The following is a 25,757-nucleotide window of genomic DNA, read 5'->3' on the forward strand; positions in this document are numbered from 1 at the left end:
TCCAGAGAGGTAGAGCCAGTGAGAATGGGACAGCACTAAAGAGACATGGGCACGGGGTGGGAGGGGCTGTTCACCAGAGCCAAGGGTATGTAGCTCCTGGGCAGGTGCTCTTAGAGGCCTTCCCTGCTGCCAGGGCCGTTCTCTGACTTACCTGTTATATTCGTCCTCCAAGCCCGTGGTAGTCCAAGCTTGTTCGACTTACCAGATGTGGCCCTCTGAAATCCCTGCCCCACTTTGTTTTTACCATAAGACAATGTAAATATCTTATGAAAAAACAAACAAACAAACAAACAAACAAACAAAAAACAAAAAAACACAAATGACCAGGCATCTCAAAGGATGGAACTATTCAAATCCCACTTGCAGAAAACAGAGAATAAACCTCATTGGGAATGAGAGTATTGTTTTCTTCTGGCTTCCACTAGCATTGCATGCATGCTGGCAAAACACACATACACATAAAATAAATTTAAACGTATAAAAAATAAATAAGCAACCAAGCAAGTCTTGGAAGGTAAGCAGAGAGAGGAAGCCCATGTCGCCTGTCACCTATATCTATGCCATGCCGCCAGGAGGAAAGATGTTCGCCTGAGCCAAGCTCGCCCACACCCTCGCTCCAATCTGAGCTGGATCCAGAGTTGCATATAGACCAATTTCTTCATCAGTGTTATCTTGACCAGAGCCCTAGGACTGGAGAGGGAGCTACAGTGTTCAGTGGAGCCCGGAATGGTGTGTGCCAGCTGATCTGAAGGGAGTTTCAGACCAGTGTAACCAGCAGAGACATTGATACTGCTGCCAAATTCACTGGTGTGGGCTCTGCAACAGTAGGAGTTGCTGGTTCTGGTGCTGGTATTGGGACAGTCTTTGGCAGTCTTATCCTTGGTCATGCCAGAAACCCTTCAGAGCAGCCATTGTTCTCATACGCTAGCCTGAGATTTGCCTTGTCTGAAGCTATAGGTGGGTCTCTTTGGTTTGGTGGTTACTCTCTTGATCTTGTTTGCCATGTAACAGAAGTTACTGCCTGAAATGTTGGCATTCATAATAATTATGCTTGTAATTCTGTATATCATATATATATATATATTCCCCCCCCCCAAGACACGATTTCTTTGTGTAGCCTTGGCTGTCCTAGACTCACTTTGTAGACCAGGCTGGCCTCAAACACAGCCTCTGCCTCCCAAGTGCTGGGATTAAAGGCATGTGCCACCATACCCACCCGGCCAATTCTGTATATCTTGCTGTGACTCCAAAACCTGTAGTGCTGGTGTCATGGAAATGTACGTTATTTCCAAAGTCATTTCATTAAAGATGAAAACTTAATAAATAAATAAATAAATAAATAAACTTTACCGAATAAAAAGGCTGGCTGGCCTCTCCTATGGAAAAGCTTCCTAGTAGTAAAATTGACTAGCGGTTGTGCAAGACAGCTTTTGTAAGATATTTTTGAGTCTGGTAATATATTCCGTGTACCCTGATAGAGATCGTGCCCCTAGCTAGAGCTATGTTGCCTTGCTGAGGTGGATTTAAATGGCTCTCCATCTCCCACAAAGGCATGTATTTTAGTAGGAGAAGGGCTGTCCCTACTCTGCGTCCAGGGGTGAGTGGTCTAAGCCAATCAGAGTATGGCTCTGCCTCTTCACAGTGATGGCTTTAGGGGTGGCAAGGTCAGCCAATCTTCAGTGCCTGTGGGGATTGGTTCCAGTCCTCCCCCATAACTGTCAGATGCTTTAGTACATCCATTATATAAAAGAGCACAGCTAGGGAAAGGGCTTACTCAGCAAAATGTTTGCTGCACATGGATGAGGACCTGAGTTGGGGTCCCCAGCACATATATAAAAACAGGGCATGGTGGCCCACATCTACAACCCAGGGCTGGGGAGGTAGTGACAGAAAGGTCTTTGGTACTTCCTGGCCAGTCTATCTAAATCAGTGTGTTTCAGGTTCAGTGAGAGGTTCTGTCTCAAAAAATAAGCTGGAGAGGGGCTGAACAAGCTTTTGACTTGGGCTCTACATGTGTGTGCACACATGTGGCATGAGCACCTATATGTAGGGGCCTAGAGAGATGGCTCAGAGGTTAAGAGCACTGCCTGCTCTTCCAAAGGTCCTGAGTTCAATTCCCAGCACCCACATGGTGGCTCGCACGTAAATGCACGTATGTGCGCACACGCGCGCGCGCACACACACACACAGACACACACACACACAGAATACAGTATTTATGCAGAGCCTACATATACTTTTTTATAGACTTTAATCATCTCTAGATTACATAATATCCAATACAATGCAAATCTATGAGATAGTTGTCATGCTGTATTACTTAGGGGAAAATAACAAAAATCAGATGTGGAACCCGCAGATACAGAGAGACAATTGGTATCTAAGCTGAAGCCAGGCAGTGTAAGTATCCACCTAGGCACCACTCTGACCTTAGGTCTAGAGTCATCACTATAAGGCAAACTCTGACTGGCTCCGAACTAGAATGCCTACAACTCCGCTGGCTACTGACAGCCATCCCATGACAATGAGGGAAGCCAGTTTGCAGCTTTCATTGCCACAGGAAGGAGGCCAGAGGCAAGAGCCTGGCCTCCAAGCTGACCTACAGCCTTGCCTGGCTGTGTCCAAAACTTATTCCCGGTTTTGTTTTGTTTTGTTTCATTACTCAACCAGTAACTTCCTGTAATTGTTTAAGTTGAGGTATGTTTTGTTCATCTGGAAACATCTTAACTCATACAATGGAGTTCCAACAAAAGTTGGAAATGTGTCCAATTAATAGTAGCCTATAAATGATTTTTGTTTTTCTAGTGCTGGGGATTGGACCTACCTCACGAACACCGAGCTCCTGCTCAGTCACTGACCTACATCCCAGTCCTCTTTTGACTTTTTATTTTGAGACAGTGTCAATTAACTTTCCTGCACTGGCCTTGAACTCATTCTGTAGTCCCAGAATGCCTTGTAGTTAGGATCCTCCTGCCTTGCTTTTCTGAGTTCCGAGAATGTCTGAACTCCCAGGCCTGGCTTAAACAACTTCCTTTGTAAAGTAAAGTAAAGTTAAGTAAGTAAATAGATATTGGTGCCATCATTTTGACAGTGGTGGCACTGCACTGCATTGGTAGCTGTGTCACAATTCATTTGACCCACTGCTTTTGCAGTTGAGTGTATGAGTGTGGGTTTTTTTCTTCAGTTTTTAATAGTGGTAGAGATGGCACCTAAAGATGTCCAATTCTTTAAGGTAAACTCCTAGATGTTGAAGTGCAAAAGGTGTGTACAATTGTAGGGTTCTGAACTCATCCAGTTTGTCAAATGTCACTTTAGAAATGTGATCCTGGTTTACACTCCCAATGACTGTGTGGTTTCCCAACAGTCATAACAGCCACATCATGGTGTGTGTGTGTGTGTATGTGTGTGTGCGCGTGTGCACATATGTGTGCCTGTGTGTATGTGTGTGTGTGTACACGTGCATGCATGTGTGTGCTTGAGTGTGCATGTGTATCTGTGCGTGTTTAGAGAAAGGGATTAAAGGTGTGTGCCACCACACCTGGCAAGTCTCATTTCCTCTTTGAGGAATGCTATCACTGTGTAGCCCAGGCAGGCCTTGAACTCCAGACCCTCCTGTTTATACCTCTTGGGTGATGACATTGCAGGTTTGTGCCATGTGCCCTGCTTTTATTTGTTTAGAATTTTTATTTCTTTCTTGAATGTCTTGATTCACTTGACTCATCTTAAGATACCTACTTAACTATAAAAATCGTATCTACTTGCTGTGGGGAATTTTGACCTACTTACTCACAAGGTTTGCGTACATTAGCTCCTCTTCAGACATGGTACATATATAATTTTTTCAGTTCAATTGTACTTTTGACAAGCTTTTAGCACGTCTTCCCCATGTGTTTCCTGGCTTTGTTGTAGTGAGCAGAATGGCCAACTTAAGGAAGGAAGAATTTATCTTGACTGGAGGTTTGAGAGGGTACAGTAAGAGTGGTCCTAGCCTGACTAAGCTGTACAGGCAGCTAAGAAGCAGAAAAAGGTTGGGCCAGGCTAAATTCATAAAATATACTCCCCATGGGGCTGGAGAGATGGCTCAGCAGTTAGGAGCACAGACTGCTCTTCCAGAGGTCCTGAGTTCAATTCCCAGCAACCACGTGGTGGCTCACAGCTATCTGTAATGTGATCTGATGCCCTCTTCTGGTCTGCAGGGTACATGCAGGCAGAGCACTGTATACATAATAATAAATAAACCTTAAAAAAAAAAAAAAAAAATATATATATATATATATATATATATATATATATATATATATATATATATATATATATATATACTCCCCATATAGGCTTCCTCTACTGGGGCCTGACTTCCTAAAGGTTTCACATTTTCCTAAAGCCAGCAGCAGCTGGGAACTAAAGATTCACACACATGAGCCTTTTGGGGGACATTTCCCTTCCAAAGGATAACATCCTATTTGATGGGCAGCTGCCACCAAAGTTTGCCAGCTCCTACAGAGCAAATGCAGGTGAGTAAGCCTCCGAGAAACCTTGGGTAAACCAGAGCTTTCCATCTTGCTTGATATCCTTGGGTAAAATGTACAGAGAGTACAACAGCCAGAGATGAGGAGCAACTGTCCTGAACATCCCAGGCTTTGCCACAGGTGGACCCTGAATGCTACAGTATCAGATCTGCCAGGCACGTTGTGCCCACTAGTATAATAATGTGGCATGGTTGGGTACAGGGTGGAAGTCGAAAAAACTCAAACTGGAAGTTTTATTGCTTGAGCTGAAGGATGCGGCCAGTTCGGGATTTGAACCGTGTCCCTGCAGGGAAGCTGCATTGGATATTTAAAGGGTGGAAACTGCAATTAGCTCATACGGGGGGGGGGGGGGGGAGGCGGATGGTGGAACAGTGGGATGGAGTAGTCACCTCTGACTCAAGTTAATTAGACAAGGCAGTTCTAGCTGACCTTGACAGTGTGCCCGGCAGTTGGGGCCAGCTGCGATTACGGTTGGGGAATTTCTGGGAACAAGAAGGACACAGACTATGCTGAACATAAACATAGTTTTTGGTCAACGTGACCTTGCACAGAGAACTTTTCCCTAGATGAGCAACAAGCTGAGATGCTGTGGCTGGTGGGCCTGAAACAAAAGTAACTGCAGTTCTGTTACCCCAAAGGAGCAGGCCTCACCAGCATGACTCTTATGGGCTAACCAGCCACTTTTAAAATTAGAGCTGAGGTCCTGCTACACAGGAGGGAATATATGCCTGATACTGTAAACACCATAGGCCCTAGCGGGGAAATTTACTACTGTTGTTTTGCTAAATGGACATGCTATCAAACTGCCTTCTAAATATGTTGCAGGATATTTGATCCCATTGTGAACCCCAACTTTGTGAACTGTAAAACCCTGTTCTCGTTTGGTGTGGTTGAGCCCTAACACACACCTTTAAGCCAAGAACTTTCTGTTTATTGTGAACAGGTGATTATGGTGTGGCTCAGCCCCAGCACACACATTTAATCCAAGAGCTTTCTGTACATGGGATTTAATAGTTTAACCCTAGGTCAAGAGGCAGAGCAAAAAACCTGATGACAGGGATTAAAGAGGCGGAGGGATGAGCTGGGCGGTGGTGGCGCACGCCTTTAATCCCAGCACTTGGGAGGCAGAGGCCAGCCTGGTCTATAAAGCAAGTCCAGGACAGCCAAGGCTACACAGAGAAACCCTGTCTCCAAAAACAAAAAACCAAAAAACAAACAAACAAAAACAAAACAAAAAAGAGTAAGAGGGATGTAGAGAAATGTTAACTCAGGATATGGTTGTTCTAGCAAGAGATCACATCCAAAGATCTTGTAGAACTGTGTGATCTGGCTGGAATACAAACACACCTTTACTCCAGGAGACAGAGGCAAGCAGATCTGAGTTCAAGGCCAGCCTGATATAGAGCAAATTTCAGGTAAAGAAAAGCTTAGGTTCAGGTGTGGTGGCACATGCCTTTAATTCCAAACAATGAAGGTAAAGTTAGTTTGTAGAAGGAAGCACCCATGTTTGAAAGAGATGTCTAATTGAGTGCCAGGAAAAGTGACGAATCAGAGAAAGACCTGACAGAATATGATGCACCCGACTGTGGTGAGAAGAGAGAGGAGAGGGAAGCTACTCAAGGGGCAATGCTGAGAAGAAAAGAGAGGAATTTTACCTGGACAGTAATAGAGAGATGAGTTGCAGAGAGAGAGAGAGAGAGAGAGAGAGAGAGAGAGAGAGAGAGAGAGAGAGAGAGAGAGAGAGAGAGAGAGAGAGAGAGAGAGAGAGCGCTCAGGGGAAGATTGAACAAGCCAGAGAATGAGAAGCCAGGAGACTAGAGCAGATTGCTGGAGTTAGTTTGAAGCCAAGCAGAGCAAATCAGAAGCCAAGAGAAAAGCCAGATGAATAAGTCAGGTAGGAGAGGACTTTGAGCCAGAACAGGCCAGAACTCAATAAGAACAAATAAGGGTGAACTTGATTGTACAGAGGCTAGAAGCTTCCGGGACTAGGCCTAGGTTTGCAGAAGGAGGCAATAAGCCTCCCAGACAACACCTGTAGCAGTCTAAATAAAAACTTATTTTACAGAAGGACTTTGAGTTGAGTGGTATTTAAGACAGCTTGGATAAGGTTCGACAAACTGACAAAGGATGGCCGTTGTGCTGCAAAGTCATTTTTCTTAGGGAGCATGGCTGCTGATAGGTTGCCCATGGTCTACCAATGACCTGTGGAAGCTATGCCAGTGCGGCACCTGGTCTGAGAAACACCAAGAGAACCCAAGACAACTGTTTGCTTGTTCCAGGAACAGGAAGTGCAGATGTCAGAACGGAAAGTGTTTATTTTTCTTCTTGTTTGTTTGTTTTTGTTTTTTAAAACAAATATTACCCACCTGACTTTGACCTATCGAAGATCCCGAAACTCAAGCTACCCAAGGACCGGTGTAAGACTGAGACCTCTAGAGAGATCTCTAGTCTATTCCCGGAGTCCCCACTAAGAGACGGAGTCCGTTGTCGATGTAAATGCATAGGAATAGGAATTTATTGAGCCATCGAGATGGGGTCTGTCTAACTCTTTCCAGCTGCAGACCCCGAGAAGCAGAGGCACAGGCTTTTTATACGTTTTAGATAAAGAAATGAGTTTTACAGTATGTGATTGGTTGGCATTTGGGCAGAAAAGCTGCAAGCGGGGAGTTACAAGTCTTGGCGTTTGGTGGTTGAATAATGGGTGGAGGGGCAAGTTAACCTATGAAAAAGATTGGTTGAAGCAGTCACAGGGGACGTTTAGGAACTTTTTCAGTTGGGGAGGGGTAGTGGAAATTTTAAACACAGCTGGCTGTCCTTGAGTCCAGCTGGACCCCAAGCACAGACTGAGACCTTGAGTCAAGTTGGACTCTTCAAGGTTTTTCCTGTCCCTGACACACACACACACACACACACACACACACACACACACACACACACACACACACACACACACACACACACACACAGAGTGATCTGATATCTGTCTGTCCTGGGTTCAAGCTGGACCGTCTAGAAATTTACATGCTTTGACCTTTAAGGGAGGACTGAGTAGGCCGACTTTTACATTTTCCCAGACTTTAGCCTTCCTGGGGGTCCTTAAGGGGGCTGGTTCCTTCACCGGCAGCATGTGGGGCGGCTGATGAAACCCTTCAACATGGGGTTTAAGACATGTGGAGAACACATACACAAGGGGAAGAAGTTCGATGCACGCAAGGAAATGGTCCAGAACGAGGCCTGCCAGCGCATGCCCATCTTCAGAGTCTATGTCAAGCGCATGCGCTGTTCGGCCAAGCTCACCTTCAAGACACCCAGAGAACACGGACTACATTGTGGTGCATGGGGCCACGTGCGACTTCCAGGATGAGATGCTTCTGGAGGAGGAAGAGAAGCAGGTACAGGAGAGGCGTGGGGATGAGGAGCTGAACAGTGCTGAGAAGGTCCGAGAGAACTGCACAAAAGACTCAAAGCTGGAGACGGAGGCGCTGGACGACCCGCGGGAGCTAAAGGACCGGGACCAGCGGCCGGTGCGTCTGGACTTCGAGGCCATGGTGTTGCAGCACTGCCTGTCGCAGGAGCAGCAGGACGAGGAAGACAAGCATGAGACAGTGCCCTTGCTCACCGGCGCTCGCTTCTAGAGGATTCTGACCCAGAGGATGAGGCTCTACCTTCCTGATCACTGGTAGCCACAAGACCCAACCCCATGGCCATCCTCTCTGAGGTACCAAAGGCCAAGAGAAAGGCAGAGGCCCTGGGCAGCGGAGCACAGCTGGCTGCCTTGACTGTGCCAAAGAAGGTGAAGATGAACGCTAATGCGGGCTTGGAGCAGGTCCAGGTGCCTGCCGCGGCTGCCTGAGAGCAGGGAGACAGCCGACCCTTACACCCCAACAGCAGGTAGGAGAGAAAGGAGGTCACTGAGGAGAAGAGGTGTAGATCTCTTTGGCTATTTCCTGCTGTTTAGGGTCATCGGGTTTCTTGGGACAAGTCCCAATCCTCTTTCAGGATCGCTCCAACTGCTTCTCGCCAAGCTGGGTCAACAGCAACCGGAAGCAGCAGGAGCACATCAGCAGGCTTCTGCTTCTTCTTCTTCTTCTTCTTCTTCTTCTTCTTCTTCTTCTTCTTCTTCTTCTTCTTCTTCTTCTTCTTCTCCTCCTCCTCCTCCTCCTCCTCCTCCTCCTCCTCCTCCTCCTTCTTCTTCTTCCTCTTCCTCCTCCTCCTCCTTCTTCTTCTTCCTCGGAGCCCCCCTCTTTTTCTCTGAGCTCTGGCCCTTTTTCCGTCTCCAGAGTCTCAGATTTCAACTCTCTGCAGCTGGCAAAAACAGCCCCCAGGAGGCAAATAGTTTGCCGGTGAATACAATATGAATCAGTTCCATATTTCACACCTGGAATGAAATCAAAAACATGTTTACATATCACAAACTCAACCTTCCACAACAAGGTTGTTCTGGAAGGAGGTGGTGATCTGATTGTTAATTGCTGGAGAAGGGCGCAGCAACTGAAACTGCGGGAGAGCATAGCCACAGTATGTATGATCCCTCTGGCTTTTTTTTTTTTTTTAAGATTTATTTATTTAAGATTTATTTATTTATTATGTGTACAGTGCTCTGCCTGCATGTATGCCTACATGCCAGAAGAGGGCATTAGATCACATTATAGGTGGTTGTGAGCCACCATATGGTTGTTGGGATTTGAACTCAGGACTTCTGGTAGAGCAGTCAGTGTCTTTAACCTTTGAGTCATCTTTCCAGCCCTTTTATTCTTATCATTAAGAAATTTTATTAAAAAGTGTCTTTTATGCATATTGCTGCTTCTCCTGCCTTCCTGTCTGTCTGAAGAGACTGCGGGGTGCACAGGACATGGGAAGGGTTCTTTGTGAGATACTAGAAACATTTTGAACTAGACCTACGGGGTTGGTTCCCTGGGACACGTTTCTCCAGGATGCGGATATTGAAATCCAATATGACATAATTCTGTAGGTTGAATTCAGAGAGTTTGTATTTGAATTAAACAGAGCTTAAACCAAAAGAGGAGGAAGAGGAGGAGGAAGAGGAAAAGGAGGAGGAGGAAGAGAAGGAAGAGGAGGAGGAGGAGGAGGAGGAGGAGGAGGAGGAGGAGGAGGAGAAGGAGGAGGAGGCTGCTGTTTTTGGAGCTTTGAGCTCATAAGCCTTTGTTTTAGCCTTGAGTTTTTTGGCCTTTTCCTCCTGGGCTGTCAGCTGAGTTAGTGACCTTTTGTCCCGCCCCCCCCCCCCCCCCCCCAGATGTGAGCTGGGTGCTTTCTCCGCCTCTCTGAGCTAACAGGTTTTTACCCCAGCATCTGGCTATGAGTCTTTACTGGTAAAATGGAACTGTTGGGATTTTCACTCTTTTATAACAACATTTATGTTTATCACCTTGTTCAGAGAAGCCTCACTTTGTAGTATGCAACAGTCAATTCAGAGCCTTAACGTGCTGAGAATAAGTAACTGTTGGGTGCTTAACTCTAAATGAGACCTCTGTGTTAATCCATTGTCTCCAAGGCTCGCAAAGCATCATGGGAGAGAAGGAAGAAAGCATGTCATAGCTGGAGAATGGGAAAAAGTGCTGTGAAATGGACTGGCATGGCCATTGCACCCACAGACTCACAGCAGTTATGGTTGCCCACACAAGATCAAGCCAGTTACCATTCCAGCAGGCTTGGGAGAGGGCTCATAAGGTTCGACAAAGCTGACAACGGATGGCTGTTGAGCTGCAAAGTCATTTTTCTTAGGGAGCGTGGGGCGCTGATAGCATGTGACAGTATGAATAGAAAATGTTCCCTACGGGCTCCCAGTTGGAGCTGCCGTTTAGAAAGGTCACTCCACCAGAGGAGCTTCCTGCCATAGAGGGGTACTGACACACAGGGCGGGGTGGGCGCACTCTCCCACAGTGATGATAGTAGAGGCAATGAGGATCTGCTCCCCACTGGAGTGGATCAACTAGTCTTGGAAACACTCTTCCCAGTTGGGTGAGCCTGTTTGAAGTCAAGAGAGGTTGTCCCAGATGCCATGCAGAGTCCTTTTTAGGACCCCTGATGTTAGGAGTGCTGAGTACTGATGGTTCACAGATAAAACCCTCCGGTGACTGTCCTCAGCTGAAGGACGCTTCTCCCCAAGATGATATTCCCCCTTCTTGAGGCAAGGCATTTTTGACAACCATCTCTGTGCTCAGTTGTCTATTTGTGCTGCTGTGGGTCTCCAAGGAAGACTACTCAGACGTGGGTTTAAGTTGACAGAAAAGTCTTTATTAGCCAGTTGGCAATGACACTGGGTGCTTGCCCCCCCCCCCGCCCTGTCCCTGTCCCAAAAACCATATCCTGGGTTGACGTACTTCAGTGAGCAAGGTTAGCCAGAAGCACTCCTACAGAAGCCAAAAAACATCAGTACACTTAAGAGACTTTTCCAGGGCCATGGACTCTGATGGATTGGCTGTTTTTATTTTGGCAGGTGGTGCTGTCTACACGCTGAGTTTTAGGGTACTTCCATCATGGCGTCAGTTTGCTAAGGTATGGGGAACTGTATGGTGCCTCCATCGCAACACATCACATCACAGGTCAGCCTTTCCTCCCCAGTAAACCACCTGCATGCCAATGTCTGCCCCCACCTGCCTCCTGCAGAACCCAGCCTGCATCATAAACCTGCTGGCTCAGATTATTCTCTTTGTTCACTCAATGATGTTCCTTATATTTTGTCCTGTCTCACCAACTCAACCTCAAGCAATGGTCACAAGAGTCCCCGTGTGACTATCCTCCCTGTCCCTGAAGCTGCTCAGTGAACCCTGCCCATTCATGACTGCATTACTTGACTTTGCCTTAGCCCTAAGTTCAGAGCAGCTCAGTGCATAACACATACTCATGTACAAAGATAGTAGATGTGGAAAACTCATATGGATTGCAATAGACACTTGAATATAGTTTGCCTTAAGATTCCAAGCACAGCAGTACAAGGAAACCTATGAATTTTCTCATTGTTCCAACACCCAGAGGCAAACACTCTCTTGATTTTGGCTTTTAGCATGCTCGTGCTTTAAAAAATGGTATTAATAATTAAACACAATATTACCAAATGACATTGTGCCAAATGCATCCATTATAGACTTTTCTCTCAACAGTGTGAAATTAATGTTGAGATTTATGTATGTAAAAATAATCTATTTTTATCAACAGAGTATTCTATGGGAAACTGTCAGTTCTCCTGCTGATGGCGTTTTGATTGCTTCTCTCCCAGCCCCCACCTCCACTAGGAGAGAAGATGCAATGAACACCCTTTTGTTTGCACAGCTGGGCACTCTGCTTCAGGGTACTACCCTGAGGGAAATTGCTGAGTTGCAGAATATCTTTACTAGAAATTTCTAAATGGCCAAACTTATTGAATGCATTTGAATCCCCTCCTGCAGGCCATAAAAGCTGTCTTTGTTTACAAGCCCACATTTTCATCAATCTTGGCAGTCACCAGTCCTTCCGCTGTCCAACAGTGCACTGTTGCTTTTGATTTGTACTCTAGACCTCAGTGACTGTAAGCCTCTTATGCTTGCTGCTCAACAACTGTTTCACCTACAGTCCTAGTTAGATACCTGGGAGGCGGAGTGGGAGGATCAAACCAGCCTGGGTAACATAGCCAGGCTCAGTCCTCCTCCCTGAAGGTTCCACTCAAGAGATTTCTTACCTCAGGAATTTGGTCATCTGTCCTGTTTTGACTCTTGCACAGGTCATAATCCTGACTCTACATTGCTGTAACTTTAAAACCCATCTTCCTACATTCTCCATTTGAATCCCATTTATGCCCTTCCCAGAGCCATTTCTTTTTTTTAAAAATTATTTATTTATTGTATATGAGTACTTTATCTGCAGAAGAGGGCACCAGATCACAGTATAGATGGCTGTGAGCCACCATGTGGTTGCTGGGAATTGAACTCAGGACCCCTGGAAGAGCAGACAGCACTCTTAACCTCTGAGCCATCTCTCCAGCTCCTCCAGAGCCATTTCTATAGGTTCCCTTGGCTTTGTCTTTGTGACTGTCAGTCATGACAGTGCTGTCCCCCATCACCAGGGTTTTGTTTTGCCCTTGTCTCTCCACCAAGCTGTCTCATCTAAGGGCCTGTGCTCTCTAATATAGTGTCTGGCTGAGACTTAACACAAACCAGACAGAAACTTATGCAGCAGACATATTTAATCTCAGCTTCACTCCTTGCCCCAAGACAGCATGTAGGAAAGCCGATAAGTGGCTGTAGATGACTGAATTTAAAGTACCACTGTCACACCTAACCTGTCACTAACAGCTGCTGATTCCCCCTGTGGTCTTACACAGCTTTTTCTTCTTTTCTGATCCCACGTTCTTCCTAGTCCTCCTGGCTCCTTGTTTTTTGTCTTCAGATAAACTAGACTGAGCTGGAGAGACCTAGTCTTGGTGTTGCCTGAAGGGGATCCCTGAGGCTTCTGGGACCCCATCTCTGGGGAGGTTTCACTACTGAGGTCAGGAAGAGATCCCTGGAACCTTTTCTTTCTTTCCTTTTTTTTGGTGATAGGGTCTAAGTAGACCAGGCTGACTTTGAACTCACTGAGATCCTCCTGTCTCTGCCTCCCGTTTGCTGGGATCAAAGGTGTGTGCTGCCACACCTGGCCCCTGTGGCCTTCTCAAATTCCACTAGGGAAAGATTTTAAGACCCTCCCCCTGCACCCTCTTCCCCCAGCACTGGGACAAGAACAGGCATTACTGTACCACTCTGTCCTCAGCCTTCATATATGTGTTTTAAATGCTTTTGAGAGAGTCTGACTACTATATAGCCCAAGCTGACTTTAAACTTGAGAATGTTTTATCTGCAGCCTCTGATGGCTGGGATTATACACCTCTGCCACCATGCTCAGGTTTTATTTAAAAGCATAACACACTGGAATGCTGAGATGGCTCATAGAGCAGTGTCCATGGCATAAACATAAGGACTTAACTGAATTTGGATCCTTAGCATTTCTGTAAAATCCTGGCATGCGCTAGAACCTTAACACTGGGTGGGCAGAGAAAGGGAGATCTCTAGAATAGTCTAGGCATTTGATGAGGGCCAGGGTGGAGTGACAGACTTTCTAAGGTTGGCAAGTAATACTGGAAGATTTCTGATGTTGACTATTGGCTTTTTGCCTACACACACACACACACACACACACACACACACACACACACACACACACACGGGAACATATCACTGGTTTATGTGTCATCCTCTGGCAAGGGCTATGCTAATCTTTGTATGATTCTAATTTTAGTATGTGTGATACTGAAGTGTGCACACTCAACCTTTAAGTCCCATTTTCCTGCCTCAGTCTCTTGAGAAACTGGGGTTATAGCTATGTACCACTAGAACTTTCTTTCAGGGAGCTAGCTCTTTAGGCGATACTAGGAAGTGGTTATTAATTTAGTTTTGCAAGATCTCTCAAATTCCAAGGTCTTTTGGACATGGGATGCAAGAGAGGACCTTAAAGTATGTTTTATAGGCTGTGTCTGAAGGGATCACCCAGGAGCTGTTGACATTGTCCCTGATGTGTCCTGAACTTTCTATGCTTTTGTTAAAGGGATTCCGGGTGACCCTGTAGGTATCATCCAGATGGCAAACATTTATGATATACTAGTTTAGGTCCCAAGGCCACCATTGTGCAGGAAATGAAAAGAGGAACAGGTGCCACTGCTTTTTGCAAAGTAAAAGTGCAGTATGTTGCAGGTTATAAGGAGTTGCAGAAGGCTTTACTCTTAAAAAAATGGGGACTAAGTTGAGGTATAGAGTGCTGAGCCATTTGCCCTGCTTTGACTACTGAGGACAAGTCTGGCACACAACTGGGCTAATGCATACAAAATGTGTTAGTGTGATTTCTTGCATCCACCAAGTGCTAAATAAACACCACCTGTCAATATGTCTACAATTCAGGGTCTCTGAGAATATAGTTAGTGCCGGGGTCAAACAGGGAGGCCATATTAAAAGCAGAAAAAGTTTAAGAAATATGTGGTGAATATGTTTCTCAGTAGTAGAGTGCCTTCCTAGCATGCACAAGGCCTTGAAAACCATCCCTACCAAGGGGTTTGGGTGTGTATGGAGGAGTGGCGTTAAAAAACAACAGGCAGTTAGCACTACCAATGTTACACTAAAAGTTCCGGCCTGATAGGTCTGCCTCTCACTCCACAGTCTCAGACCATAGAAATTTAACACCAATCACATAAGTAATTTTAAGTAGCTATGTTACACAGCAAAAAGAAATATTAAAGTAAGTTTAACAATATAGTCTGCGGAACCCATTATATATAAAGTATCATTCAATAAGAAGTTATAAAATTAAGCCAGGCGGTGGTGGCACACGCCTTTAATCCCAGCACTCAGGAGACAGAGGCAGGTGGCTCGCTGTGTGTTCGAGGCCAGCCTGGTCTACAAAGCGAGTCCAGGACAGTCAAGGCTACACAGAGTGACCCTGTCTCGAAAAAACAACAACAAAAAAGTTATAAAATTAATATTCCTGTGTTAAGATTTTGAATTCTGCATGTATCTCATAATTAAAGCACACTTTACTCCGGACTTTGTTTGAAGCGCGCGAGCAGCGGCAGGGCAAGGTGAATTCTTCGCGTCTCCGTGCCTATTCACTCTTCAGCTGCAGCCGGGGCGGATCCGCCCCATCGCCTGAGATATGCTCCAGTGGTAGCTGCTTCCTTCTCTTAACCGTGTGGTGTTTACTGATACCATTTCTATACCCTGGGATGAGGCTGGGACCCCGCAATAGCGGGAGAGGCTTCAACCTTCCCGCCGGCCCGCAGCTGGGTCGGGACTCGCGCTTTGTTCCTTCCGGTTCTCGGCTCTTGCTAGCAGGCTGCAAGCAAACAAAGGCAGACTAGGACCCAAGATGCTTACGGCTTCGGCGCTCGTGGCGAGCAGCCCGTTCCCGGGGTTGGAGGCCGGGATCTGGTGGCCTCGGCCAAAGCCCCAAGGCTTGAGCGCCCTTTGCGCCCCACTAACGTTCGCAACCCTTAGACTCCGCTTTCTCGACTGCGCAACTGCCACGCGCGCTTCCTAACGTCGCCTTTTCATAGCGTCAAGCGCAGCCTGAGGCGAAGGCGGGACTTCCTGAATCGCCAAGTCACAACTTCCGGACGGAGGCGGAAGCGCCTCTCGGGTCTGCGCTCCCGAATCTTGGTTGTACGCCGAGGGGCCACCGGGGCACAGGAGAGGGCCACTGGAGGTGGTTCGACGGCGCTTGGGTGTCAGGGTTGCGGATCTGAGGGATGAGGAGGGGCCATGGCCAGCGACGGGGCCAGGAAGCAGTTCTGGAAGCGCAGCAACAGCAAGGTCCCGGGCAGGTGGGTGTGCCGGGGAGGGCCGGGTCGGGGTCAAGGGTCAGAGGTCAGGTGCTTGTGCTGTCCTGTTGGACTGTGGGTGGGGTGTGGGTCTGGGGAGGGGGACTTGGGCTCCCAGGGGGTGGGGATGTGGAGGGGAACCTGGGCTCCGAGAAGACTCCTGGGAGATTTCAGGGGCTCTGGAGATGGGAATGTGGGATCTGGGAAGTGACAGTGGACGTACCTAGGAGCTTGGAGGACGAGGAGCTGTCCCCAGTGCTTCCGGAGCCTGGCAGGTTCTCTTAGGCGGCGAAACTCCTTGGCTCCCTGGTGAAGCTGGAAGGAACTGACCCCGGTCATGCCCTGGAGAGTTCAGTGGAGTCAGGAAGCTGGCCTGGGAGAGGCAGCGCCTGCGGGGGTGGGGTGGGGTGGGGAGCATGGTCTCTGCAGGGTGTGTGGTGGTTTGAACACTTGAGTTTCCCTCTCAGTCTTTCTTGTGGGCTGATGTTTTTGCTTTGAGCAGAGAAGTGCCTTGTGAATGTCTGTATTTCCATCTTCTGGCCTCTAGACTCCAGTTTTCTGACCGCAGCAGGAAACAAAGAAAACAAAAACAAAAACAACAACAACAACAAAAAAACCTGGGTGCTCCAAAGTCCTTCTGTGATTGGTTATGGCCCCATGCCTCTCTAGGCCTTAGGGAATGAAGGGACAACGCACAGAAAGCACCTAAGGTCAAGTCAGTCCCTGACAGGGCCATGTTGCAAGATTTCAATCGTCGTTTATTTTGTCTGAGATACCGAGATTTAAGATTCTGACATCAGCCACCTCTACAGCCCTTAAGATTTTGACACTGAAGTAACTTAAATAGAACCATCCACGAGGACAGAAAATGGTCTGTGCGCCCGTGCTTCAGAAGAGACACTGTTGTGTGGGTGTTAAAATTGTAAACTCTGACATGCACTCAGCCATTAAAATGTGCTTTCCAGAGTGTTTGGGGGTGGGGTGGGGTTAATAGGGGTTACTGACTGCTGGGCTACAGTGACTTGCAAGGTGGGGGAAATCCTCAGAGATGCCCAGACACTGTATTTTTACTGTGCTAAAACTGGGTTTGATTGAACAGAGAAGAACTTTTATAAACATCAGCATCATAGTTCAAGATGAATGGAAGATACTGGACTAATAGTGAGTTGGCGGTCCTACTGTGACAGGGGCAAACATGCAGAGTCCAGTATCCAGATAAAAAGGACCATGTGGCAGGGTGACTTTTGTTGTTGCCTTGAGGCTTGCTTCCCCTTAAGTGTGAACTGTAATTTATTATTAAGAGTCAACTGAAATATAAAAATAATGGAATTATGGAAGTCAATGAGCCTTTCCATCAAAGACTGTCTTGTGGTAGCCTTTTTTTTTTTTTTTTTTTTAAAAGAAAGGGTCTCTTTTATAGTTCAGGCTGGCCTTGAGCTTCTGATCCTCCTGCCTCAGTCTCCTGAGTATACAAGTATGTCATTACATCTGGTGTGGTAGCTTGTCTTTGTACTGGGTTAAACAGTGTCGTCCCTAATACTTGTACATATGGAGCTGTGACTGTGACCTTGTTTGGAAGCAGGGTCTTTGAAGTCATACTGCATTGGGGAGGCCCGAATCAGTCTCTGGTTCCCATAAGCATGTGGGACATGAGAGAGAGAGAGAGAGAGAGAGAGAGAGAGAGAGAGAGAGAGAGAGAGAAAGAGAGAGAGAGAGAGAGTGTGTGTGTGTGTGTGTAGGGAAGATGACCATGCAAAGATGGAAGCAGACATTCGAATGATGTGTTTACAAGTTAAAGCTGACACCTCGGTTTCACAACCCAAGAGGGCATGCATTTCTACCTGTCGTAGGAAACTAACACAGCCCCAGTCTTTTCGGTGTGACCTCCACGTTACCAAAGACACACTTCTTCTCTCTTGGCTTTGTTGCTGTGTTGCTGCATATCAGGTACTTTTGAGAACAGCTCCCATGTTACAGAATTGATGGGGCATCTTGTGACCTGCTAAAGGCTGCTGTTGAGGACAGGGCCCGTGAGAGGCCCGTGAGAGCCTGTGCAGTCTCTGTGTCACCCTTCTGCCCTGCAGCCCTCCCCTGTGGCAGTGTTTCTGGTTTTGGTGACAGTCAGTCTGGAAGTCTCCCAGCAGGAGAGTGTGCAAAGATGTGCCCCATTCCTTCAGTGCCCACATTCTGAGTTTTCACTTGTATAGGGAAGGGCAAGCAGAGAAGCAAGCTAGGCTTCCAGGGTGTCGCCCACTCTTTCAAGGGGGCGTTGTAATTGTTGACCTCAAGCAGGAAAGCCTTAGGAGGAGACCACAGAGTTTTCCCTCAGAGTTCTGAGCAGCGGAGGGAGTTTCGTGTAGTAGAACCCTTGCAAGTCCTTGGTACCGAAGACAGTGGGCAGAGTTCCATCAAAGGGCCGGTGTTTGCCGGATGCTGTTCTTGGTGGTCCACCGGTAATTTAGCTACTAGGGGTTTGTCATTTGCAAACCATGGCTTTGTCCTCTAGGCAGCACTCACCAAGGCAGGCTGGGTTTAAAGCCCCTTGGCTGTTTCTCTAGAAGTTCATGCCACACACAGCTGTTTCTTTGTGCTATCTCTCACCTTTGTAAGCTGGCCACTGCGCAGCCTTAACCCGGTGCTGCTGCGCATCGGCTCCTAGGCTCTTCCACATCCCGTGCTGTACTTATGGACAGCTTCATCTGTAGCTTTCCATCTTCACGCTCTGTTTAGCTGGCTGAGCAGCCATTCCTCCTTTTGGCTTAGCTTTTTAGTTTTCGCAGCCTGCTTCCTCGGTGCCTCCCCAGGTCATCTGCAGCTTGGACTGAGGAACCCCTTCGGGTGCTGGCTTCTTTTTCATTAGGCCACACGCCCTGCCTGTTTAGGGAGTACCCCACTCTCATCTTGATTGTTAGGACTGAGAAATGTGGTTGATCCCAGCTGTCTCGCTTGTTAGCCTGGAGTGAGAAAGAGCTTTGGCTAAGAGAGTTGAGTGAGCGATGGTCTTACGACCCGTTATGTGCACTTCCTGGTCTTTGGATGCGTATTTAATGGAGTCTTTCTTAGAACTTCCTTTTCTGGATGAGCTAATATATAGAAAGACTATACTTTCCACCAGGAGGTTAGGGAGCTGAGTGAGCTTAGCCATCTCTTCCTGTGGTCTGTGGTGCTTTCTAATGTATGCCATCCCTGGAGTCGTCAGTTTCTGTGTCTGTAATGGGAAGGTGCTGCATTAGATCAGGTGGCCTTGGCAGCCAAGGGCAGATTTGCTTGACTTATGTCTTAGTGAGGGTTTCTGTTGCTGCGACACTACACCACGACCAAAAAGCAAGTTGGGGAGGAAGAGTTTATTCGGCTCACACTTCCAGATCACTGTTCATTATTGAAGGAAGTCAGGACAGGGACTCAAACAGGACAGGGACCTGGAGGCAGGAGCTGACGCAGAGGCCTTGGGGAAATGTTGTTTATTGGCTTGCTCCCCATGGCTTGCTCAGCTTGCTTTCTTGCAGAACCCAGGACCACCAGCCCAGGGATGGCACCACCCACAATGGCTGGGCCCTCCCCCATGAATCACTAATTAAGAAAATGCCCTACAGCTGGATCTCATGGAGGCATTTTCTTAATTGAGGTTCCTTCCTTTCAGATAACTAGCTTGTGTCAAGTTGCCATAAAAGGAGAGCTTGATAAGTTATTCATCCAGTTAATTTTTGTTTAGCTCATGCTGTTTGCCAGGAAAAAATTTGACTACGATCTGTGCTCTGTCCAGATCTGTGGTAACTGCCACAAAGCCTGAGGGGCAGGAGGGCGGGCAACTGGAGGGTCTCAGCAAGTTGCTGAGAAAGTGCCTTCTGAGTGCAGGTCTATAGGCGGTGAGGGAAAGCTAAGCTAGCTGGAGGAAGAGGGCTCCAGGCGGAGCGATGAGCAAGTAAGTACCAGAGGCTCTGCTCTTCAAACAGGGTTGATGCAACAGGACAGGAGCAAGGAGCCAAGGTGGCTGTCGCTGAGGCAGCGGACAGGGTTATATGGTCAAAGCAAGATGCAAAGTGTTAGTCTTTCATTCTTAGTGGGTGTCGAGGACCACAGTAGGACTTGAGGAGCTGTGTGGCAGGTGCAGCCCTCTGCGTAACAGGGTTGCTTTTATGAGAGAGGCATAGACAGAGAGGGGAAGGGAGACCATGTAGAAGGACTCTTGGGACACTTTTGGGTAAGGGACAGGAGTGGCGGTTATTGAGGTGGGAAAGGCAGTAAGTAGGTGGGTGACGAGAATCAGAAGGCCTGGGTCCCCGCCTCTGCTGGGCCTGATCTTTCTCGAGCCATCGACTCCTGAGGAGCTGTTGCTTTCTGCCACCACCACAGTTGGAGTTCCTGCCACACTTTAAATGCCAAGACAAACTCCCACTCACCGGGTTTGCGCACACAGGCGGCCTTTCAGTGTGGAGCTGTCGATGCTTAGTGTTTTAGCCTGGCTCTGCCCGACTCTGAGCCCTGCTGACAGGAGGGTGTGCATGCTGCCGGGGTAGGCGAGGGGTGGTGTTTGGAAGAGCAGTGTTTGCAAGAAGGGGCCGAGCTCGACTATGGCGAGGTCCTGCGTTCCTGGGTTAAGGCTGCGGGAGAGGCGCGGCCTTAGTGCTGTGGCCTGGAGAGCTTTCGGCCTCTACTGTTGGAGCCACGAGGAGCGGGAGCAAATGATGCCGCTCAAAAGGACCATTTAGTCTCAACTAAAGGGGGAGGAGCTGGAGATAATGGAGTCATTCAAACGTGTATGAGCACCTTTGACATGCCAGAGACTGCATGCTGCACAGGCATATGTGGCCTGTGGAGGCCAACAGGGTAAGGATCAGTGCACATGCAAGTATGTGGACTGACTGAAGCTCTGTGAAGGTCATAATTTGGGCATGTTGGCAGAATATAGGATCCTAAAAGAGGAAATGATCACATCCTTTCTAAGGACATTATGTCTAAGTTGCGACCTGGAAGTGGCAAAGGAGCCAGGCACCTCCCCTTGGAGATGCAGGGTGGGCTGCAGGGGACACCCGTGGCTGGGGAAGGGGAGACCAGGCGAAGCACATCGGGCTGCAAAGGCTTTGGAAGCCTTTGAAGGTGTCGAGAAGCTCTGGGTCTGAATACAGCGTTCTGAGAGTATTGAAGGTCTTTAAGCAGGGCATGGCGAACAGCAACACTGCTTCTCAGCCCTGCAGGGTGAGCACTGAGGAAGCAGGCGGGCTGGGAGGAGGCAAGCAGGAAGTGAGGACAAAGACTGAGGCTGTTAGAGAGGCGTGGACACAGTCAAGGCTCTGACAAATAGAACGTTCACATTCACTGATGGCCTGGATGTCAGGGGTGGTGGGCACGATCACCTTTGTATGGCCTGGGCCATAGGTCTTAGCCGGAAGCAGAATCATGGTCCCAAAGGTCTGTGTTTCTATCCCAGGAACCTGTGCATAAGCCATGTTACATGACAGAGGGAAGTAAGTGTGGTCAGTCAGCTGAGTCCTGGCCTATGTGGTGGGCCCAGTGTAGTCATGTGAACTCTTAAAAACGGCTAGAGAGAATTGGCATGATTGCAACGTGGTCCACAGCTGTCGGCCCTGCACAGGGAGGATGGAGCTAGACACCAAGCATGTGATGATGTCTTGAGAAGCTTGGAGTCGTGTTCTACCACAGAGGGGGATGCTGGTCCTCTAACTGCAAGAATCTGGATTTTGCCCAGAGCTGGGATGAGTGGATGATTCTCCCCTTGAGCTTGCATCATAAAATGCAGCGGGCCCACATCTACGCTAGTCTGCTGACAGCTGGGGCCACCTTCTCACTTCTGTTCTGTGTGTGGAGTGTGCTGAGGCTATCTGGTGGGGAGGAACAGCAGGTATCCCTGGCACCTCCTCAGCAGAGTCCTGCTCCTGACTGTGGGCCGGGCTGGGTTATTTAGGTTAACGGCTTTCAGAATTTATCCCCAGGTGCTGGAAATGAGTAGGGACATGTCATATGCTCTGCTTGTCTGGCCCTGGTATTAAACAGGCCTGCCTCTCTTGTCCTTGTTCCCCTGTGTTCTTAGAGATCTGTCTTCTGACTTGTGGCTTTGGACTGCTGTTTACCTGGGTGGTACCCACACTGCTGTTTCTTAGCATCTTGGTACCCACACTGCCGTTTCTCAGCATCTTGGTACCCACACTACCATTTCTCAGCATCTTGGTACCCACACTGCTGTTTCTCAGCATCTTGGAAGCCCTTTTTCCTTCCCCTCAGTGAGAACTTCATATTGCAATGTCAAATGTCTCATTTCACCAGCAACATTTGAAAATAAATGTGAGTCATATTTTCCCTTGCATATTTAATATAGCAAATCGATACTAGAATTAATTTTAAATGAAGACAAAACTAAGGAAAAAAATCCCATGTGCTTGATGTAGCTCATAGGTAGCGCATTTACCTGACTTGGCACATGTGAGGCTATGGGACCTCTCTATGCTAATCCCAGTAACAAAAGCCTCTATGTTTTGATTTGGGGTTAGTTTTTATGTAGTTTATGAAACATGAGGGCAGCAAGTGGATCTCTGTTCCCTGCTATGTCCAGGGAAAAAGAGGAGCATGGTTAACCAAGGACAGTGAGACTTGCTCTGTTCTCTTCCCGAGAACTCCGTGCTCCATCCAGCAGGACGAGGGCCATAGTAAGATGCTGTAGTCCTGGGCAGGAGGATGGCTGTCCTCTTCCTGCAGCCTCGTCACTTCCAGCACCTGCCGTGTGCAACCATGCAGGCTGTTCTGTGACAGGAGTCCAGCACTGGCGGCTAAGCTTTCTGCCAGCAAGGGGGCTGTACGAACTTCACAGAAAGTGGGATGCGGGGAGTGTCGCTTGGCCTCAGGAGCAGCAGCGGTTGGCCATGTTCTCCTAGTGTGGAATCTAGGGTTAGATATCCAGAACTCATTCCTGGAGCAGAGTGTCCATGCTGTGCCTGTGCTGTGAGGTGGAGTCCCAGATCTGGTGATAGGTCCATGGGATTGTTTACCAAGTGCTTGTCTCTGTCCAGTTCCTGTTTCCCCATTACAGATGCAGCAGCTAATAAAGACAAGTCACTTGCTCAGAGCTGTGTGGTCTGTAGGTGGAGTCTGGGTTTGAACTGGAGGAGTCTCTGTCCACTGTATGCCCGACTGTCATAGCACATGGCTTCTCGTCCCTGCCTCCTTGTCTAATTGTGCATCTCTAAGGACTTGGACTCACCCTAGCCCACTGGTCCCTCCAGGGGTAGCGTCAACTCCCAGCACCCTCTCCGGGCCTTTGGAGTGTGCTGGGATCCTCGGAGTCCCGAGAGCACTGAGCCCCGGAGCTGCCAGGCTGCATTTGGCCATGTCTCTGGAGTTGCCGTTAGGTGAGCATCTTCCAGGCTCTTGCTGGTATTCATGTTGCACATAATAGGCAGAGGTGTCACAGGGCCCAAGGGGGTGGGACCACTGTTCTTCCTATTCCTGTGGCTCGTGCTAGGGACTGCTATTGTGAGTATACCAGCCTTTCTGTTCTCCCTTTCTAAAATGCTGTTGTTTCCTCTTTCTTTGGGATGTGGAAGTCGCCCCTTCCCCTTTCTCTCAAAAGCTCTGAGGGTCACTACAGGGCACAGCTGTGGATTCTGTCATGCGCTGAGCTCAGGGCTGAGGATGCTGCTGTGACTGGAGAGACAGTGCAGGCTGAGCCTGGGCTTGCAGCGAGTCCCTCACATGTGTGGTTTACTCTCCCTGCATGGCTGCAGTGACGGAGCTGAGCACTGTCCCAAGGCTGCTGCTCCCCAGTGAGCTGGCTGGACCCTTACAGGTAGGCACATTCACTTAGAGCCTTTCTCTACCTCATGTTAGCATTGGCTCTGTTCCACAGCCCCTCCTGGGTGTACTTGCTCATTTTAGGATCCACCCTCTGAGAACAGATGCCAGGCAGACAGCCCTGATGTGTGCACAGGATACCCTGACCTACCGTGTCCTTCTGCATCAGTTCTCAGCCTTCCTAATGCTGCCACTCTCTAACACAGTTCCTCATGTTGTGATGACCCCAACCTTCAAGTTACTTTGTGCTACTTCTTAACTGTGCTTTTGCTACTGTTATGAATCATAATGTAAATATTTGATATGCAGGGTATATGATACGTGGCCACCGAAGGGGTCTTGACCCATAGGTTGAGAACTGCTGCTCTGCGTGCACACTGCCTGGCTGACCCCAGCTGTGCACTAGCCAGACCTCAGGGATGGGTCCAGAAGCTGCTGTCTGCTTGTTCCCTTATACACGTTGCTGTGCTGGTGTGAAAAAAAGCATCTTTCTCTGAACATTTCTACTCCAAGGTAGATGGACGATGTTGATCCCTGTCATCTGGATAGAGATGAGCTCTCACTGGCCGGCTGTGGACATATCATGTGAAAGTAGGGAGGCAGGGCAAAGACCAGAAACTGAAGAGGGGCCAGTCCATTTGTGTCACTGGACTGTAGTGTCAGGGACAGCTGCCCTCCTGTTAGAACCTGTCATCTTGTGACTGAATTCTGTCCTTCCTCCTTGACTGTTGTTTGTGCTGCATCCTAATGAATTATCCATCTCGTGAAAACAACCCTGCAGCAGAGCGGCCACTTGTTTCTTGTCCGCTTTGGTGTTAGCATTGGCTGCTGCTGGCATGTGGTATTTGATGAGTGACTTTATTGAGCTGTGCTGTGCAGGGAAGACAGTATTGTATGGTGCATCTCAAGCAAAGACCAAGCTGGGGAACTTAATGGTAAAGACTGCTCTGACCAAAGCCCTAAGGTGGCACATACCTCAGGGCTTTTCTTTCTCTTTTGGGCATCTCCCCAGTGTCTCCAGCCTGTCCTGTCCCATCCTCTGGCTCTCGGGCTGCATCATCCCTTCCTACCATCCTTGCCCTCTCATTTCTCCTTCTTGAGCTGGCTTTTCTTGGGGGAGGTTTTGAAGAAAGGGCTTCTCTGTATTCCTGACTGTCCTGGAACTCAACAGATCCATCTGCCTCTGCCTCCTGACTTCTGGGGTTAAAGGTATGAACCACCACTGCCTGGCTTTTTAAAAAAATGTAATTTAATTTTTTTGAGCTGTAATTTTAATGGGGTTCTCTTGTGATGAAAAGGCAAACTTTTTCTAGCCCCTTAGGGACACTGTTCCTTGGGCATCTCTCTGCTGCCCTTCCCTGGCCCACCCTGTCATCTACTGCCCTCTGTTGAGATTGCCCTGCTGGCATGTAAGTGAGAGCCTGTGCTGTGTAACAGGGCTGCCACCTGTGGCCTCAAGGATGCGCTTCGCTTGCTCTCTTCTGGGGAAGCGCTTCCTACCCATGTCCTTCTGGGATCATCAAGCCGTATGCAGGGTAGAAGTGGAGCATAACTAATGACCTCTTTCCGTACACTCTGGTAAGCAGAGTCCTTCTAAAGTTCTCTTTTTCTGCTTTGAGGCTATGTAAGGTTTTCATTTTTTTCATGTGAAGCACCCTGATTTATTTATTTATTTATTTATTTATTTATTTATTTATTTATTTTTGGCCCGTGGTAACAGCATCATAATGCACTCCTCCTTTCTTCTGTATAGTGATATCATTTTCATTTCATATAAGTAACCATAGTTCAAATGTCCATAATTTAAACAAATGTGTGTGTGTGCATGTAGGTAATACTACAACATGTCTGTGAAGCACAGAAAATGTTTGGGAGTCTTATTTCCTTCCACACTGGGGGGTTCCGGAACTCAAACTCAGGTCTCCTTGTATCTTACTCAGGGAGCCATCTTGCCAGCCAGCCATTCAACAATTAAAAATGCATACTGAGAATTATATAATTATGAGCACAATTAATCTCAGACTACTTCCATTCCCAGAAAGAGAAACTGTATCTCCTTATGCCTCACTTTCCACCCCTTTCTCTGGGAG

General features: G+C 47.9%; 1 protein-coding gene, 1 non-coding gene and 2 pseudogenes across 2 annotated transcripts in view; 3 read left to right on the forward strand and 1 right to left on the reverse strand.

The window, feature by feature from the left end:
- Positions 1-580: 580 nt before the first annotated feature.
- LOC127201070 (ATP synthase F(0) complex subunit C3, mitochondrial-like) lies at positions 581-1,008 on the forward strand (annotated as a pseudogene).
- A 5,815-nt stretch (positions 1,009-6,823) lies between these two features.
- Positions 6,824-15,796, forward strand: LOC127201009 (splicing factor YJU2-like; annotated as a pseudogene).
- LOC127201941 (U6 spliceosomal RNA) lies at positions 13,717-13,820 on the reverse strand. Its single transcript, XR_007832275.1, has one exon. It is a non-coding gene; the product is annotated as a U6 spliceosomal RNA (small nuclear RNA).
- The window catches only part of Tbc1d22a (TBC1 domain family member 22A), a 287,423-nt gene continuing 277,309 nt past the window's right edge, over positions 15,644-25,757 (forward strand). The window contains exon 1 of the mRNA XM_051160164.1: positions 15,644-15,867. Coding sequence (XP_051016121.1) covers positions 15,806-15,867 — 62 coding nt within the window. The 5' untranslated portion in view covers positions 15,644-15,805. The remainder of the gene's footprint in view (positions 15,868-25,757) is intronic.

The sequence above is a fragment of the Acomys russatus genome, chromosome 17 (assembly GCF_903995435.1).
Source record: "Acomys russatus chromosome 17, mAcoRus1.1, whole genome shotgun sequence".
Classification (NCBI taxonomy): domain Eukaryota; kingdom Metazoa; phylum Chordata; class Mammalia; order Rodentia; family Muridae; genus Acomys; species Acomys russatus.